Source organism: Pundamilia nyererei, unplaced genomic scaffold (genome assembly GCF_000239375.1).
Source record: "Pundamilia nyererei isolate P.nyererei 1_Seehausen unplaced genomic scaffold, PunNye1.0 scaffold00276, whole genome shotgun sequence".
Lineage (NCBI taxonomy): Eukaryota > Metazoa > Chordata > Actinopteri > Cichliformes > Cichlidae > Pundamilia > Pundamilia nyererei.
The window spans coordinates 499,619-514,799 of NW_005187677.1; the positions used below are offsets into that span (position 1 = coordinate 499,619).

Below are 15,181 nucleotides of genomic sequence, written 5' to 3' on the forward strand. Positions count from 1 at the left end.
TTTCCTTTTCAGCCAAAGAAAAAGTTGAATGTTGAGTGTGTAACAGTCCAAAGGTCCTCTTGGCATGTTTTAGTCCCATTTACAAAGACATCTGTTGTCATTGCAAAGAAAAAAAAATGTAATTACAACAATAATACTTAGATTTAAGTAAATACAAAGCTGGTAATAAATAGTTAAAGGAGCAAAGTGTGAACTGGCTTTTTTTGAGTTTCACATACAGACAAGTCAATGCAGGGATCTCCAAAATAATTTTAAGGACAACAAAAAAAATTATATCTAGAAGGAAAAAAATAAAATCAGAAAATAAGAGGTTATAGTATTTTTTCCCTGCATGCTTGTATTTCTAAAAGGCGAATGCAGTTCAGTGCCGTTTATCCTTGGTCCCAATGTAAGTGCATGAAACCTGAACCTGAAGGCATGTAAGAGTTTGCTCCTCTGACCTGCTGTAAGCCTCTATCCCTGCAGTTATGTATTTATGGGGTTGGATTTAAGAGGGGCAACATGCACTCAATCACTTTATACAAACCATATATGCACCTTTTATCAAAACAGTACAGCAAATACAAAATTTATTGCATTTTATCGACAGCAGACAAAGAAGATGCACATTCTTTGCTAAAACTGTTGGAAATGTACTTGGAGAGCTAGTAAGAGGACTGTGTTTTAAATGCAGTCTAAGATGTAGAAGGCTTGAGCGTTTTTCTTTTTTATCCTGTCAAAAAGTGGAAAACGACTCAAAGAATTAAATAAATCTGATTTTCAAAGACGTGTTGTCCTATGGAGCCTTTTCCCCAACATCAAAACAAAAACCATGGCATAACTGAAATGCATTTTCTCTCAGTGGCACTGAGCGTTGTCCCAAACACTGTTTTATAAACCAAAAACACTGGCTCTGAAGGTAGGTGGACTCACTTTTCAGTCAAACCATCCATAAATACTTTTCCCAAGTTTTTCAGATATTAGAGAGCTCTGATCATCAGCTCTATTAAAGGTGATGACAAAATGGTGTTTATTCACAGGCTGTCTGTGTGTGGTCGCTGCTGTTATCTCTGTTGCTCTCCAGACTGGGGGCTGTCCGCGCTGCTGTAAGGGGACAGAGAGGAAGCTACTGGCCCTGAAGCTTTTGCATCATCCCCTTCCTCCTTCTCAACCTCCATTTCCACCTCACCTTCTCCTCCCACATCTCCTCCTTCTGTTCTGAACACCTCCACTGATCCTCTCCCGTCCTCACTTGACTCCTCAGACGGGGAGAGAGCCTCTTCCCCTCCTCTGCCCTCGATTGTGCAGACGCCTCCCTCACTGGGACTGGAGCTCTCCCTGTCATCCTCCCCAGCGGTAGGCTCTCTGGCCTGGCTGTGGTGCTTAACGTTGTAGCGCTGGTTCTGGAAGAACTTGATGATTGTGTGTTTGGGCAGGTCTAGCTGGGCTGACAGGGTGTGGATCGCTTCCTGGTCCGGGTACAGTCCCACATCGCCAATGAAGCTCTGAAGGATTCCCAGGGCCTCCAGAGAAATCCTTGTCCGTGACCGGGCCTTCTTTGTTCCTCCACCTCCGAGGCCAGGGCTCACCCCGCGCTGAGGCCCATCTTCTGAGCTTTGCAGCGCTGGCGGGGGGATGGGCTGGGGTTCATCATGAATTGGGGATGGAGCCATTAGCGGTGGCAGGGGCTGCCTGTGGAGGGTCTGTTTAGAAAATAAAAAAGGTTGAGTCACGGCATTTAGAAGATTTGTGTCGCCTATTCTGCAATAGGCGAGAATAAAATAGAAAAAAAACAAAGACAATGGATCCGTCTCACCTTATTTAACAGAAATGTTTGCCTTTTCTTGATTTTCCATATCAGTTCATTTAAAACTATGCCAAAAATGTACATTTAAAAAGCCGATTCAAGGGCAGCTCACCTCGGTCTGAGGCAGCTTAACACAAAGTTGACACTGTATGAAGTTAATAAGTGGCCCTTGAGTCATGATTTCTTTAATTTACTGTTAAATGTTATCACTTAAACTTTTTAAAACTTCCTCGGTGTCCTGTACATATGAACAAATAAGACTCAAATCCTAACAAATGATATGTTATGTGGAGTAACTGTTCTCAAAATAAAAGGCAACACCACGTACATGCTGTAAATACATTTAATGAAAATGTATTTAGATTTTGCCAGTAATTGATATGTAGCTTGCAAAGAAGAGTAAAAAAAAAAAGTATGTAATATACATTTGTTTTTGTCTTCTCGCTATACACAGTGAAATCAAGCTAAAAACAGGAACAAGATAAATTAACATATGTATGTGTGTTTTCATACATGAGTGAACTCAACAAGTGACACAGACTTCACAGAAACGGCCCGTTTGTCGGGTTTTTGCTAGCAGTTTTGCTGTAGATTTTAATAACTTTCAGTGTGTGAAAGTATCGCTGTTTTTATGAGGTTTTTTTTAAGACAGCTGCATCACATGTGCATTTCCTGCATTAGAAACTCAGTAGGATGTGACTGAAAGCAGTTAAAAAGGACATTTGATTATATTTTTGTTTTGTTTGTGTCACTGAAGATGTTAGATGTGAAAGACAGGAGAAAAAGATTTCAGCACTAAAAACACTTTCATCATTCCCTTTAGACATGTTTCTTATATGTAAAGCTACAAATATACGGCCTTTTGATGATTCGTGTAGGGGCGCATATTTGCTTTGCCATCCATGCTGAAAAAGGTTGCACGTATTTGTCCATAAATAACTAAATCTCTTAAACTCTCAAGCTTTGAAACATCAAAATCTATTACACACTACGGTTTGCTCTGTCACAGTCTATTTGAAGATTACTCATTCTGTGTTCTCACACTCCTCATCGCCACGGGAGTAAGCGAACTGTTCGGCTCGTATTTCAGCTCGTGCCCCTCTGCAGACTCAAAGAAAATGTACTACAAGCGGAAGTGCGATCAACCGGCTTCCATCACCCGCCAACATGCACGCTAAACTCCCAAATTCATCACACAAACAAGCACGCTACTAGAGCTTATTAACAGGGTGGGGAGGCCTGCACACCCAAACACAGGAATCCAACACCATAAATCTGTGGTCCATCAAAATTAAAGGACCTAAATAAAGATAATGGCAATTCCTTTTTCTCTGCTTCAATAATTACAGGCTATGTTCTGAATAATATTGAGGTTAGGGCTAGACTGGAGAGCATTTTGGTTTTTGGGAGAGGGTGGGATGGAGGAGTGTTTAGCAGGAAATGTGTGGGCTGGTCATTTACCACTTCTATTTTCAATGACTTATGGGACACAAACATGACAAAGAGGAGGGCTGCTAAGAGGAGCAGGTGGTGGGATCAGACAGACGGAGGAGACAGAGGAAACTTTTTGACACAGCACAGCAAACGCTCATGCTGCTTTTCCCATTTTCTCACTCGTAAAAACACTTTGATTTGCGTCTTTTCTTACACATGGCTGCGCTGTGGTTGCGAGTGGCTGACTATTTTTAAATATCAGATTTTCACGCGTTTCTTTTGCTCCTCGGATTTTTAACCACATTTACCACTTCAGTGAAACACAAAACAAACTTTCCGATTCATCCTAGCGGTGCCAAACTCCGACCACTGACTGCATGTTTGTTACCTGCGGCTCTGAGATGTGCAGGACGGTGTGCAGCCTGTCGCTGTGCTGCTGTCTCGACTCTTCTTCATACACCTGATCTCGGTCGACTTGTGACAACGCCAGGAACCTCCTGATGGTACACAGGTTCTCCCACAATGTGCGGTTCTCAGGGCTTGGGCTCTCTTTCCATCTTAGCAGCTCACATAGCCAACCCTGAAGGAAGAAGAGAGGTTAGCTGTGTCTTTACTATCAAACAAATTAATGCAGCGCCCACTTGTTTGCAGGTGTAACTCAAAAGGAAAGCATTAAAACTACTCTAGCCTCGTGTACTGAGCATTTTCCAGACTGAGATCTGGAGGGTTTACCAAGGAATACTGATGGTGGTGAACACCTGATTAAAGGGTGTTTACAGCAATTACAATGAAAGAAAAATAATTACTAACATGCTTCAGCAATTTGCAAAATCAATGGTGAAATAAATAAAGAATCTTTTAAATGTAACCACCTACACAAAAATGCTAAAAAGTAAGTGAACTACTTGAATTACAATGCAAATAAAACCCCAAACAAACTTTATCTAGAGGAGCTTAGTTAAAGCTAGTTTACAACTTTCCAACACTGAAGGCAGGTAGGTTTAATGATTTCCCTGTGAAGAAAATGCTCTGTTATGGCATGTAGGTGACTAATATGACATTTTAGGGCTACACACCAGGTGACTGTAACATTCATTCTCATTTAGGAAGCAAAATTATTTCAGTCGCAGTGTCTGTACTTATATCCACCATACCTGAACCAAAGCACAACGTATACATGTACATATCTATAAACCACTGTAGACACATATACACTGAATATATACTGCCAAGTCCTTATGTATATACAGTAAGCATCTATCCATCCCTTCTTTATCCCATAATTTATCCCAGCATGTTTGCGCTTTTTCATCATTGTACATATAAATATAAACGTACCATACATGCTGCTTTTCCCCTATTGTTTGTTCTGTCACATACACTGAGACCCTGCATGTGCACATGCTTGGTGAATAAAGCAGAGTCACTTTTTCTTCAATTTTACACATTTATTTATATTATTTTATACATGTGCGAACACGAGTGAATCAAAGTTTGTCCCAAAGAGTCGAAGGAAAAACCAGAAGGAAAGTCTGATATGAGTGGGGCCTGCAAACGAGTGCGCGCATGTGTGTGTGTGAAGATTGCATTATCTCTGCTAGGCTGACCCAGGATCTGCCACCAGCTGTTGTTTATACACAGCCTTCAGCCTGGAAATTAATGGTAATAATGTGATCATCCCTCCATCATCTTGTCTGTCTTCTCCTCCATCTTGCATCCTTCTGTTCGTCCTGTGTTCTCATCCTTTAGCGTTTCAGATTTAGCTTTTAAGCATCTCTCAGCGAGTCTCACACACCCAAACACACCAACTCTGTATTCATAATAAATGTAGTCTGTTGTCAGAAGATATTTAAACTGGTTTTAAAACCATAGCGTCCTCCATCTCCCTCCCTCCTTCCCCGTCTCCCCCTTCAGAAGCAGACTATGCTTTGATCTCGCCCTCGATCGCCCGCATTGTTTATCTGAGGATGGAGTCATGATGGTATGCCACAAGTGGGTAATCAGATACCGCACACGCCCTCGCACAAACACACAGTCACACACGTCTACACTACACCCTCATCAGCTCCTTCAAACATTATCAACTCAGAAATTTTTACTCATGTTGAGACATTTTTATCTCAGGTTTGCACGTGTAACCCTCTATGTACATGCAAGTTTAGGCAGCCCACCTACAGCCCACACCCGTTCAGGCTAAGTTCACAGCAGCGGGCTGTGATTACAGGTTCAGATTTGAGTATAATTCGGTTGTGAAAATCAAAGAATCAAAACAACAAAAACAAGGACTGACCTGACTTTTATTAGCAGCCACCTTAGCGAACAGAGCCTGGGAGACCTTCGCCCTCTTCATCTCCTGCTGGATCTCCTCATAGATCCCTGATGTGATGTTTACCAGCGAGTCCAGCTTTATCTGCAGCTCCGGGCCGGGCATGCTGCATTTTGTCTACACAAGACCAAGAAACACAATCTGATGTCAATGAAAAATAAAGATATGTTGTAGTGAGTGACATAAGCTAGACTATAAGAGTGTAAGATTTTTCAAGTTTTAGTTGAAAAGAAATCTGCTAGCGCTTTATTTCATGTGCAGAGCTCGTATTTAAATGTGTGCATGTACCTGTGCGTGTCTGTGTGTGTTGGCACTGGAGATGTGGTTGGTGGAGTGGTTGTGGTTAGTGTTGGTACTCCTCTCCCTCTCCTCCTGGTAGATCCGGTCTCGCTCGCTCTCAGGCAGGTTAAGGAAGTTTTGCATGGCTTTCAGGTTGACCAGCAGAGACTGAGAGGCAGAGCGAGGATCCTCCTCCTTACGGAGGATTTCTGACAGCAAGCCCTGCAGACGCACACATTTAAATAGTCATTCTTAGATTCTATGGAATGAAGTCTTTTATTATCGTCTCCACATTTGCCTTAACTCCACGTTTACCTGTGTGCGGTTAAAGGCCACACGGGCAAACACGGCCTGGGAAACGCTGGCCCTCTTCAGCTCATTCCTGACCTGCTGGTAAATATCGGAGGAGACTTCGGCCCCGGAGTTGAGGCTGGGCTCAGAAACAGCCCCGGAGATCTTGCAGCTCCGTGAGATAGGAGGATGGTTGAGGAACTGCTGGTTGACTCCCTGTGGGTGCTGGTGGGCAAGCAGGCGGCTAACAGCCAGCTGCTGGTTGATGAGGTGGGCCATCGCGAGCTGTTGACGTACAAGTTGAGGGGGGAGTTGGGGAGGCAGGAGCCCGCTGTGGCCCAGGAGAGGTGGAGCCTGTGGACGAAGTGGAGGACTGGGGTGATTCTGTCCACTAGGGTGAGGCAGGCCGTGAGGCTGGGTTGAGGTCTGAGTGTCCCCGAGGCCACTCTTAAGGGAATGAACTCCGGACCCACCCAAATGGGTGGGAGAGGGCAAGAGAGAGGGAGGACGATGGCTGAGGATGCTCAGGTCCAAATCCCGCTCCACTACGTCAACACACATATACAATATTGTGTTAATATATCTGGATTGAACATCCTGGTGTGGGGTTAAAGGTTAATATTTCTTAGACTGCTGGTATTCAGTTTGAAGTTTCAGACAAATCTCACACAGAAAACATGCAAAAACTCTGAGACGCTTCTTATTAGCGAGCATCATATGCAATGTAAGTGTCAGAAGTATTTAATTTTCATTCCACTAAAAACACATTAGACGATGGGCGTACCTTTTATATCCGACTTCTCCTGTGACAACCACATCTTTTCAATGTATTCACCTACAAAGACAATGAAAGCGAGAGGACCAAGACTGTTAGCAGTTTCTTCAGAAATAACCTAGTTTCTGCATACATGATTACCCACGTAGTTCAATGATGCTTTACTTATAAAAATGATCTACACTGCATCCAGTCCATTAACGGTTACTTCATGTTTCTCATCCCACTCTGACATCAGACAGTGTGAGCAAAAGTTAAATGGCTCAGGTTTTATCCAAGCCTCAGTAGTGATAGTGACAGTAGAGGAGCTTGTGAGAGATCCTACAGGGATCCTTCCAGGAGTTCTTACAGCAGCGGTTCTCAAATTAGGTCATGGCACCCCCAGAGGTCCAGGACCCGGAGTCAAGAATACCACAAAACTTTGCTCCAAGTCACAAAACTGCACTGTATCATTTCAAAGTGTGAAAATCTCAACTATAATTCTAGTCTTCGGGGGACGATCTGATCACAACCTCGGCTGAAGTATGGTCTTATTTTCACTTACTGTCTCCATATTCACCAGATAAGATTATCAAATAAGTGAAGAATGTTTCCTCTGAACTCTTTTCTTTCTCTTCCCCTGGATTTTAACAGCCTCTCCACGCAAGTCTGCTTCTTGTTAGGCTTCCACTCCGGTTTGGCTGTGTGTCGCATTTTTGGTTATTAAGGGAATAAAAAGTTGCAGCAAGGTTTGGCAGGGCATCAGATTTTTACCTTGTGTGTGTGTAATAAGTATTATTCCTGTGTTTTGTTGGTGTGTGTGTGTGAGTTGGGGGGAGGGGGGGAGGGGAGGTTACTGCTGTTTCCCATTAGGAGTTAAGAGCATTTAGTTTTGTCATGTGTATTAAGGGTGACATTAATGTGAACCATGTGTGACAGTTCCTTCCTACTGAGAGCTGTCACTGACAGACGTCTCATGCAGCAGATTAGACACACAGAGGCTGGCACACGTGCTCAGACACATACAGGGGGTGGACAGAAGAATGGAAAAGCTTCATTAGAAAGGATCACAAAACGAAGGCATTAAGGCAGGTGAGTCATATTAACTTGAGATGTGACTAGCAATAAGTGTCAGTTCCTTCTTTTTTTAAAAAAGTGTCTGACAGTTTTTACCTTTATGAGTTTTCAAAGCAGCAGAAAGCAAATAAAGTATAAACAGCCGAACAGCTGGTGGCTGAGGTTCAGGAGAGTTGTTCAAAAAACTGTAAAAGTTTTTAACAAGGCAGGAGGGGGACACTTAACCGGGAGGTTACCAAAAGCCACACACCTAGACTCAAAATATAATCACTACATTGCAGCAACACCTGGCAGTGAGGACCAGAACTGTACATACACACAAGGATCTGGCACTCAAGAAACCCATGTGTGGCCACATTTCTGCTCACTGCTGCGTAAAAAATAGCATTTTAGTCACCAGCTTTCCTTTAAAAAAAAAACAAAAACAAAAAGATTGCAAGATGACCTCATTATCGTGTTCGTCATTTTTACTTGTTGTGGCAGGAAAAGCATGTGTGGAATCAACCCGGGAAAACAAACATCAGCTATTCTGATTTAACCTCTGGGGGAAACACCTTCATACTCACACCTAAAACCTGCTCTAATGTTAATGGTCAACAAAACTCTCCTGTTATTTGGGTTTCTATTAAATTCTATCGTATTTTATTAAATATATAGACTGTTACAATAACCAAAGCTCATATTAAAGATGGCTACATTTTCAAATAACGCAACCAATAAATGCAGAGATAGTTCCTATAAGGTACAGGTGTAGTTTCCACTTTTGAAAATATCCTTATTTATATTTTTATTAAAGATAATTAAGGATATTTTCAACTCTGAGAGTCGAGGAACGAAAACAGAATTAACCGTTAAAGTTTAAATGACATGAAACTATGTCTGTTTCAGTCTGTTAACAACATCATTAGTTACATTTCTTTGAGACAAAAGTGTTCACTGTGGAAAATTACCACCCAGAGATTTTCACATCGTACAAAGTGGTTCCCTGACAAACTGTTATAATATTGATCCGATAGCCAAAGACACACGTAATGAGCTTCTTTACCACGGAGCAGGAAAAACACTAAGGTGACCTTTTTAAAAATCACACCAGCCTTTATCTTGTCTTAAACATTGCTCCACTTTAAAACAACAGCGTTAGTAAAACCAGGGGAATCATTTGGTAAATCATAAAGCCAATTTACAACCGTAATGTCATCATTCATTTTTAAAAAGAATAATTAGGGACAAATTCATTCCTGCTTCAAACTGTAGCATTTCAGCCAGGGCCTTAGAAAGCATTCAGTTGTCATAATCTAAGTGAGGGCACACAGGCTGCAGCTAATTAACTACATTGTGGTCCCATTAGACTTTGCATGCTGTTGTCTCTGACAGCCAACAAATATATGCAACATTGTTCCATAATCAGAAAAATACTGACGAGTCTCCCACTGAGCACCTTCACTTTAGCACTTTAGGGCAGGAATATCTGTGCCCAGCTTGAGGCTAGTTTGCAGATATAGCTTGCTTAACAATGAAAGAAAGAAAAAAAGGAAACTGACTGCCTTAATTACACTCAGTTACCTGATAATGTGAGTAAGGCTTCAGAGTTACCTTTGATGCGTTTGTATCTCTTGTACCAGCGCCCAAACTCCTGGCACTTGGAGGTGGAGACGTTGGCATAGTAGGAACTGTTGACGATTGCTGAGATCATACTCTGACACAGAGACAATTTGACAAAATACATTAGTCATTCATGGGGTTAGCCAAAATTTTTGAACCATTAAGCAACAGCTTTGTCTTTCAGACTGATTAAAAATCTCAAGTCTCCGCAAATGACCAACAACTGGCCACTTATACCGAGCAAGAGATGCAAAAACGCCAGCAAAAGCTCAACATGGGAAACGCTGAGGATTAAAAGTCACATGAGTCAAGCTGCAAATGCACACCACCCACACACTTCCCCTAATCACTAATTACATCATGACTAAGTCTTATGTATAAATCACAAGTCGAAATGACACACTCTCGACTCTAATGACTGCAGGGTGTGTGTGAGCAGGATAATTGAGGTGTGCGTGTTTGCATCCTTTCCCATGGGATGGTACCAATATTTGTGTGTGTGTGTGTGTGTGTGTGTGTGTGCGACTCAGATTACACATTGCACTAAGCGTGTGGTGAACTGATGATGAAACCATGTGCTTAGAGACAAATACATCTTGGCTATCAATAAGCGTGTGACAAAAACGGCAAAAAAAAAAAAAGGCAAAAGAAGGAATTTAAACTTTGTCCTTGTGTTCAGTTCATCACAACACATCATAAAGAAAATCTGAATATCAAGCAACCTGCAGGAACATCTAAATATGTCCTGCATGTGCTGATTATAGCTCACATTTGTGGCTTATGGGTGCTAAAACCTGAAGTATAAAGCATTTATTATCTGGGACTTAGCAAACTAATTCTTTTGAATGTTCTGTTTACACCATCTAATGTGAGTAATATGCAGTGACTGAATGGATTACCTAAAAATCATAAAAACATTCAGCTTATTCAGAGAAAGAGCGACTCGAGTCTGATTTGGACCCATGACGCAGTGAAACTCCTGCTGAGCTTGAACTCTGCCTGGACAGCGTTATGAAGCTGTTACCTGGGAGAGAGGACACTCCTTTGCCAGAGCGCTCTGGTTGGTCTCTCTAAGTAGCTCTTTGAGGGCGTTTCTCACGGTGGCGTGGGTCCACTGGTCTGATGGCAGCTCCTCCAGCCGGGCAAAGCTACATGGAAATGACAAAACTTTTCTGTTCACTCTTTCAAGAGCAATGCTGATTACAGAAAGAAACAAACAGGAATCTGATGTAATCCAAGCATTTAGAAGACAAGACTAGTTTTGACCCTTGTTTTCTGCAGTCACTGGTTGTAAGAGGCTTTCCTCTTGTATTTTGCCTGTTCCAAAGTAATCTCTTGTATAAATTATACCTGCTGCACATATATGATGAATAACGTAATGCATTAAAATGTATATAGTGCATTCTAATGCTTAGAATATGATTCTATTCAAGTGTATTTATTCTGTAACTCTTAAAAGTCGCCACTATAATGAGTGGATAAGTAAAACTGTACTTTTGGGCTCCCAGTGAAACCAGAGCTGCTGGCCTGTGTGCACAGTGTATACATATGGTCATCTCCATATGTCCACCAAGCACACGCAGCAGATACACACACTGCAGTTCTGTTACTGCAAAGTGCCCCAAAACTCTGCAAAATGAAATTAGATGAACAAAATCAAGTCAGCTGGTGTGCCTGGTACTTATTTCGAGGGGATGCATCACCATGGAAGCAAAAAAAAAAAAGAAAAAGAAAAAGAAAAAAAGCTGGATTCCTATTTACAATCTGCAATACACAATGCTGACCTGTGCAGTAGGATCCGCAGTGTGACCATGTGGTAAACATCCAGCAGCATGTCCGCTACCGTGGCCTCCGGAGCATCTGTTAGGTAGTGGATGGGCATCGGCTTCCACCGGCCCACTTTAATGATCCCTGATGACACACACACAGACCAATCACTGTTTAAAAGTTACCATGTTAAACTGTTTTGTTCCCGTCAATATATTAAAAACAGCTCAATCTGTTTGTGCTTTTTGACCTGTTGGTTAAACTCGTGGTGAATCTTTGAGCATCATCATGATTTGAACATTCCCCTGGCCTTCATACGGCCGTGACTGGAAGTGCAAATCTAAACAGACCTAATCACATTAGGATCTTCTAAATCAAACACAGACCCTGTCTAGTCTTAGCCTGCCAGCCTCAGTTGTGTGTGTGTGTGTGTGTGTGTTGCATGAGGATGCTGGTGATAGGGGCAAAGAACAAAGTGTGTTCTCTTTGGCCTCCACAGTTGATTAATGAGAGGAGAAATGTAAAATCAGCTCAACATTAGGTCTGGAGCTGAGAATGGGCGCGCTGTTTTGATGTTCATGCTCCAAATAAACACTGTGAGGTCATTGCTCTCTTGTCTAACAGAATATCTTCTGATAACTGGCAGTTTTTACGTTTCCTAGATCTGCCACGTCTTTAAAACTATTGATACCTTCACATGTGGTCAACTACTCACTGAGATGCTACTTTAACCTTTTAAAACTCTCACTTGAAGTGAATAAAGCTTAAATTACTGCTGACAGGCAGATGTTTGGGCTTTATCCTTGTACCAATCTGCAGTCTTCCCTAGAGCCCAAACAATACCTCATATCAGTGTATCTGTCTACATGTCAGGCACAGAGTAAGATTTTGCACTACATATTTTGGAAGAGGGCTCGACTTCCTCCACACAGACCCAAAAACAAATCTTTTTTTTGTTGTTAGAGCAAAAGGATGTTTATCAGAGATTTAGCTTAAATATTAAACACAATTTTCTGTCATCTTTTCAAATGACTCTGCAAGCTCTAAAAGATGAGTACTGGATTCTTGATGGACGTCACGTCATACACTATTAAACATACCTGCATGCACACCAGTGCATTTCTCTCTGCATTTTTTCCGCACAGACACACATCACAGTACTGTATCCAACAAAATCACAACTTTGTAGGTGGGATAAGATTACGAATACAGACATTTTTTGACAATGCAACAACAAGATAACACAAAAATGGTAACTAACTGAAGATGACTAACAGACTGATGACCAAAAAGCAGCACACATGGAATAAAACAAAAGGCCGTTTTAGTCATTTTCATCTAATTATCAAGCAAGGAAAAGTTTTATGGAGAAAAAAAAAATAGACACCTAAAGGAGCTACGTGTTCCACAAGGAGCAATTTGGGAGATTCAGAGGTACCGTAAAATTTTATTTTAAGCATTTTAAAAATAAGTGGGTCCCGACATAATCTATGTTAAGTGTAGTTTCCTTCTTAAAATAAAGTTTGGGTTGTTTAAAGGGATCCACTAGTGGTTTCAACACCTTAAAAATAGTCATTTTTCAGTTTGTAATATCAGTGAATGTTTCCAAAAACTTGACCTTAAGTTAAATTTAGTTGGACTATTTCTCAGCAGTGCACCTAAGCCCACGTTACAACCCGAGCCTTAACCATATATTCCAAATAAGAAATAGCTGCTTTTTAATTAGCCATAATGTGCAAGTTAATTAAAGAAAAAAAAAGCCCTGTGCCATTCAGTGAAGAGTTTAAAAATACTCATCCAGTCAAAGTTATGCAAGATGCAATTCAATCGCAGAAGAGACTCTGTATAATTTTGGTCGTGACCACACTCGGGGGAAAAATGCATGACTCCAGCCAAAAATTATTTATTTGAAAAGAAAAGGCTTATTTCTCAGAACAAAACCTAGCTATTTGGGACAGGCGAGGGGGGTCGTAGGGCGTCGGCCACATGGTTAGAGTACCCTGTGTTTATGGGACACACCAGGAATTTCAAACTGCCCAGCTCTGTGAGAGTGAGTGCGTCTCTCTCTGTGTGTGAATGCAGTTGAACTGGATGCTGCTTGCTCCCCTGTTTTGATCTCTGAATTCTGGTCCTCGTCTGGGGTTTTCAGACATAGATTTATTGTTCAGTTTAACCGCCACGCAGCCAGGTGGGTGTAGTGAATCACTGAAAATACTTTCTTGGTAAATACCGCTCCTGTGACTGTCCCTGAGTTTTGCGACATCAGTACTCACTGTACCGATGTGGAAAACCCCCACTCAGTAATATTTCATTCAGCTGCTGCTGGATTAATTACTCAAATAACTAACAGGGCGGTAATAATGAGTAAGGCATGAGCCTTCCCATCAGCGTGTAATAACAGAGAAGTTTACAAACGCATGTTTCTCACATCTGAAGAGGCTTCAAGTTATTCAACATCCGATCATGTTTTTTAATTTGTATTTAAAAGATGTGGCATGACTACAGTTTGGCTTTGTTTTCACTGCTCTGCTGTCCGGGTGGCATTTAAGGGGAAGTTAAAGCCCTGAAGATGCTCACAGTAGATCCCCTCGTGTCTTGGATGTTCTTAGAGGAGCAGTAAGTCTTTCAGATTTAGAGGCGTCAGTTTTATGTGGATAAACTTTACTGATTTTAAATTGTAAGTCAGGGCTGCAGTTTGCCTGCTATTCGTTGTCATGTCATCTGTGAGATTTCTTAAATATATATAGTGGCAAATTGCAAAAACTGTCACCTAAAGGTGTTTTATATCGTAAGGTAATGACCCTACAATAATAGAAAACAATAATAGCAAACCCCAACAACCTATGAGCAAGTACTTGGAGACAGTGAGAAGGAAGAAGCCTCCAGCAGAACCAGGCTGAGGGAGCAGCAGCCATGTGCAGTGATTGGTTGTGGGTGAGAGGAGACAGACAGAACAAAATAACTATGGATTAAATTTAGCTCCCTAAACTGACAGGTTTAGGGAAAGCAGGTTAAAGCAAGTTTAGGGAGAAATGTCTAAAGACATTTAGAAATGCATTTTATAAACCCAGGTATGACCTTAACCCTCTCAGGCTCAAATTAAACTTTTTGTTGCTAATGCACAACCAAGTCCTGCAGTGGTACTTCTGAGTAAAAAAAAACTCATAAAGTATGTATGTATGTGGGGTAATCAGGTTGTTAGTTTTTAACTGTTGCAAATCTGCAACGCCTGCCTTGAGAGGGTTAAATTTGAACACCTGTCTGCACCTCTGGATCACTTCTAGTGCAACTGCAACTTTTAGATTATGTCCCAGTCAGCTTGACTTTGAGGCTACGTCCACACGTACACGGGTATTTTTGAAAACGGAGATTTTCCGTTTTAAAAAATAATCCCGTCCACACGTAAACACAGAAATGAAGGAAAACGCTGTTATGAACATGCCAAAGCAACAGGTGGCGATATATTCCTGACCGTGTAGAAATGTTGGCCAATCAGAAGTCTAGAAGCCTCGGTGGGAAATCGTAAACAAAGATGGGGCATAGAAGCAGAACCGAGTCGTATGTGTGGAGGGACAGTAACTGTGTGTGTGTAAGCATTTAAACCCTGCAGAGAGTAAAATTAACAGTAACAGTATTGTAGGAATTCATTTCACCGAAACAATAACGTGGCGCACAGTGTGACGTCAAAAAAGGCGCCACACCTTTGACGCTGCGTTTTCTCCTTTTTTCTCGTCTTTCGAGTTTTCGAAAATATCCACCTTTTGCAGGCATTTTTAGAAATCTCTGTTTTCAGTGACCGAAAACGCCGTTTACGTGTGGACAAAAGGTGCAAACGCATAGAAAAATCTGCGTTTTCAAAAATACC

The 15,181-nt window shown here is 41.6% G+C and overlaps 1 protein-coding gene across 3 annotated transcripts in view; it reads right to left on the reverse strand.

The window, feature by feature from the left end:
* Nucleotides 1-36: 36 nt before the first annotated feature.
* LOC102212398 (DNA-binding protein SATB2-like) overlaps nucleotides 37-15,181 on the reverse strand; it is a 27,121-nt gene continuing 11,976 nt past the window's right edge. For all 3 annotated transcript variants that reach the window (XM_005750525.2, XM_005750526.2, XM_005750524.2), the window contains exons 4-12: nucleotides 11,334-11,460; nucleotides 10,574-10,697; nucleotides 9,541-9,643; nucleotides 6,901-6,951; nucleotides 6,141-6,661; nucleotides 5,835-6,047; nucleotides 5,511-5,663; nucleotides 3,609-3,800; nucleotides 37-1,682 (exon numbers count right to left, since the gene is read on the reverse strand). In XM_005750525.2, coding sequence (XP_005750582.1) covers nucleotides 1,044-1,682; nucleotides 3,609-3,800; nucleotides 5,511-5,663; nucleotides 5,835-6,047; nucleotides 6,141-6,661; nucleotides 6,901-6,951; nucleotides 9,541-9,643; nucleotides 10,574-10,697; nucleotides 11,334-11,460 — 2,123 coding nt within the window. In that variant the 3' untranslated portion in view covers nucleotides 37-1,043. The remainder of the gene's footprint in view (nucleotides 1,683-3,608; nucleotides 3,801-5,510; nucleotides 5,664-5,834; nucleotides 6,048-6,140; nucleotides 6,662-6,900; nucleotides 6,952-9,540; nucleotides 9,644-10,573; nucleotides 10,698-11,333; nucleotides 11,461-15,181) is intronic.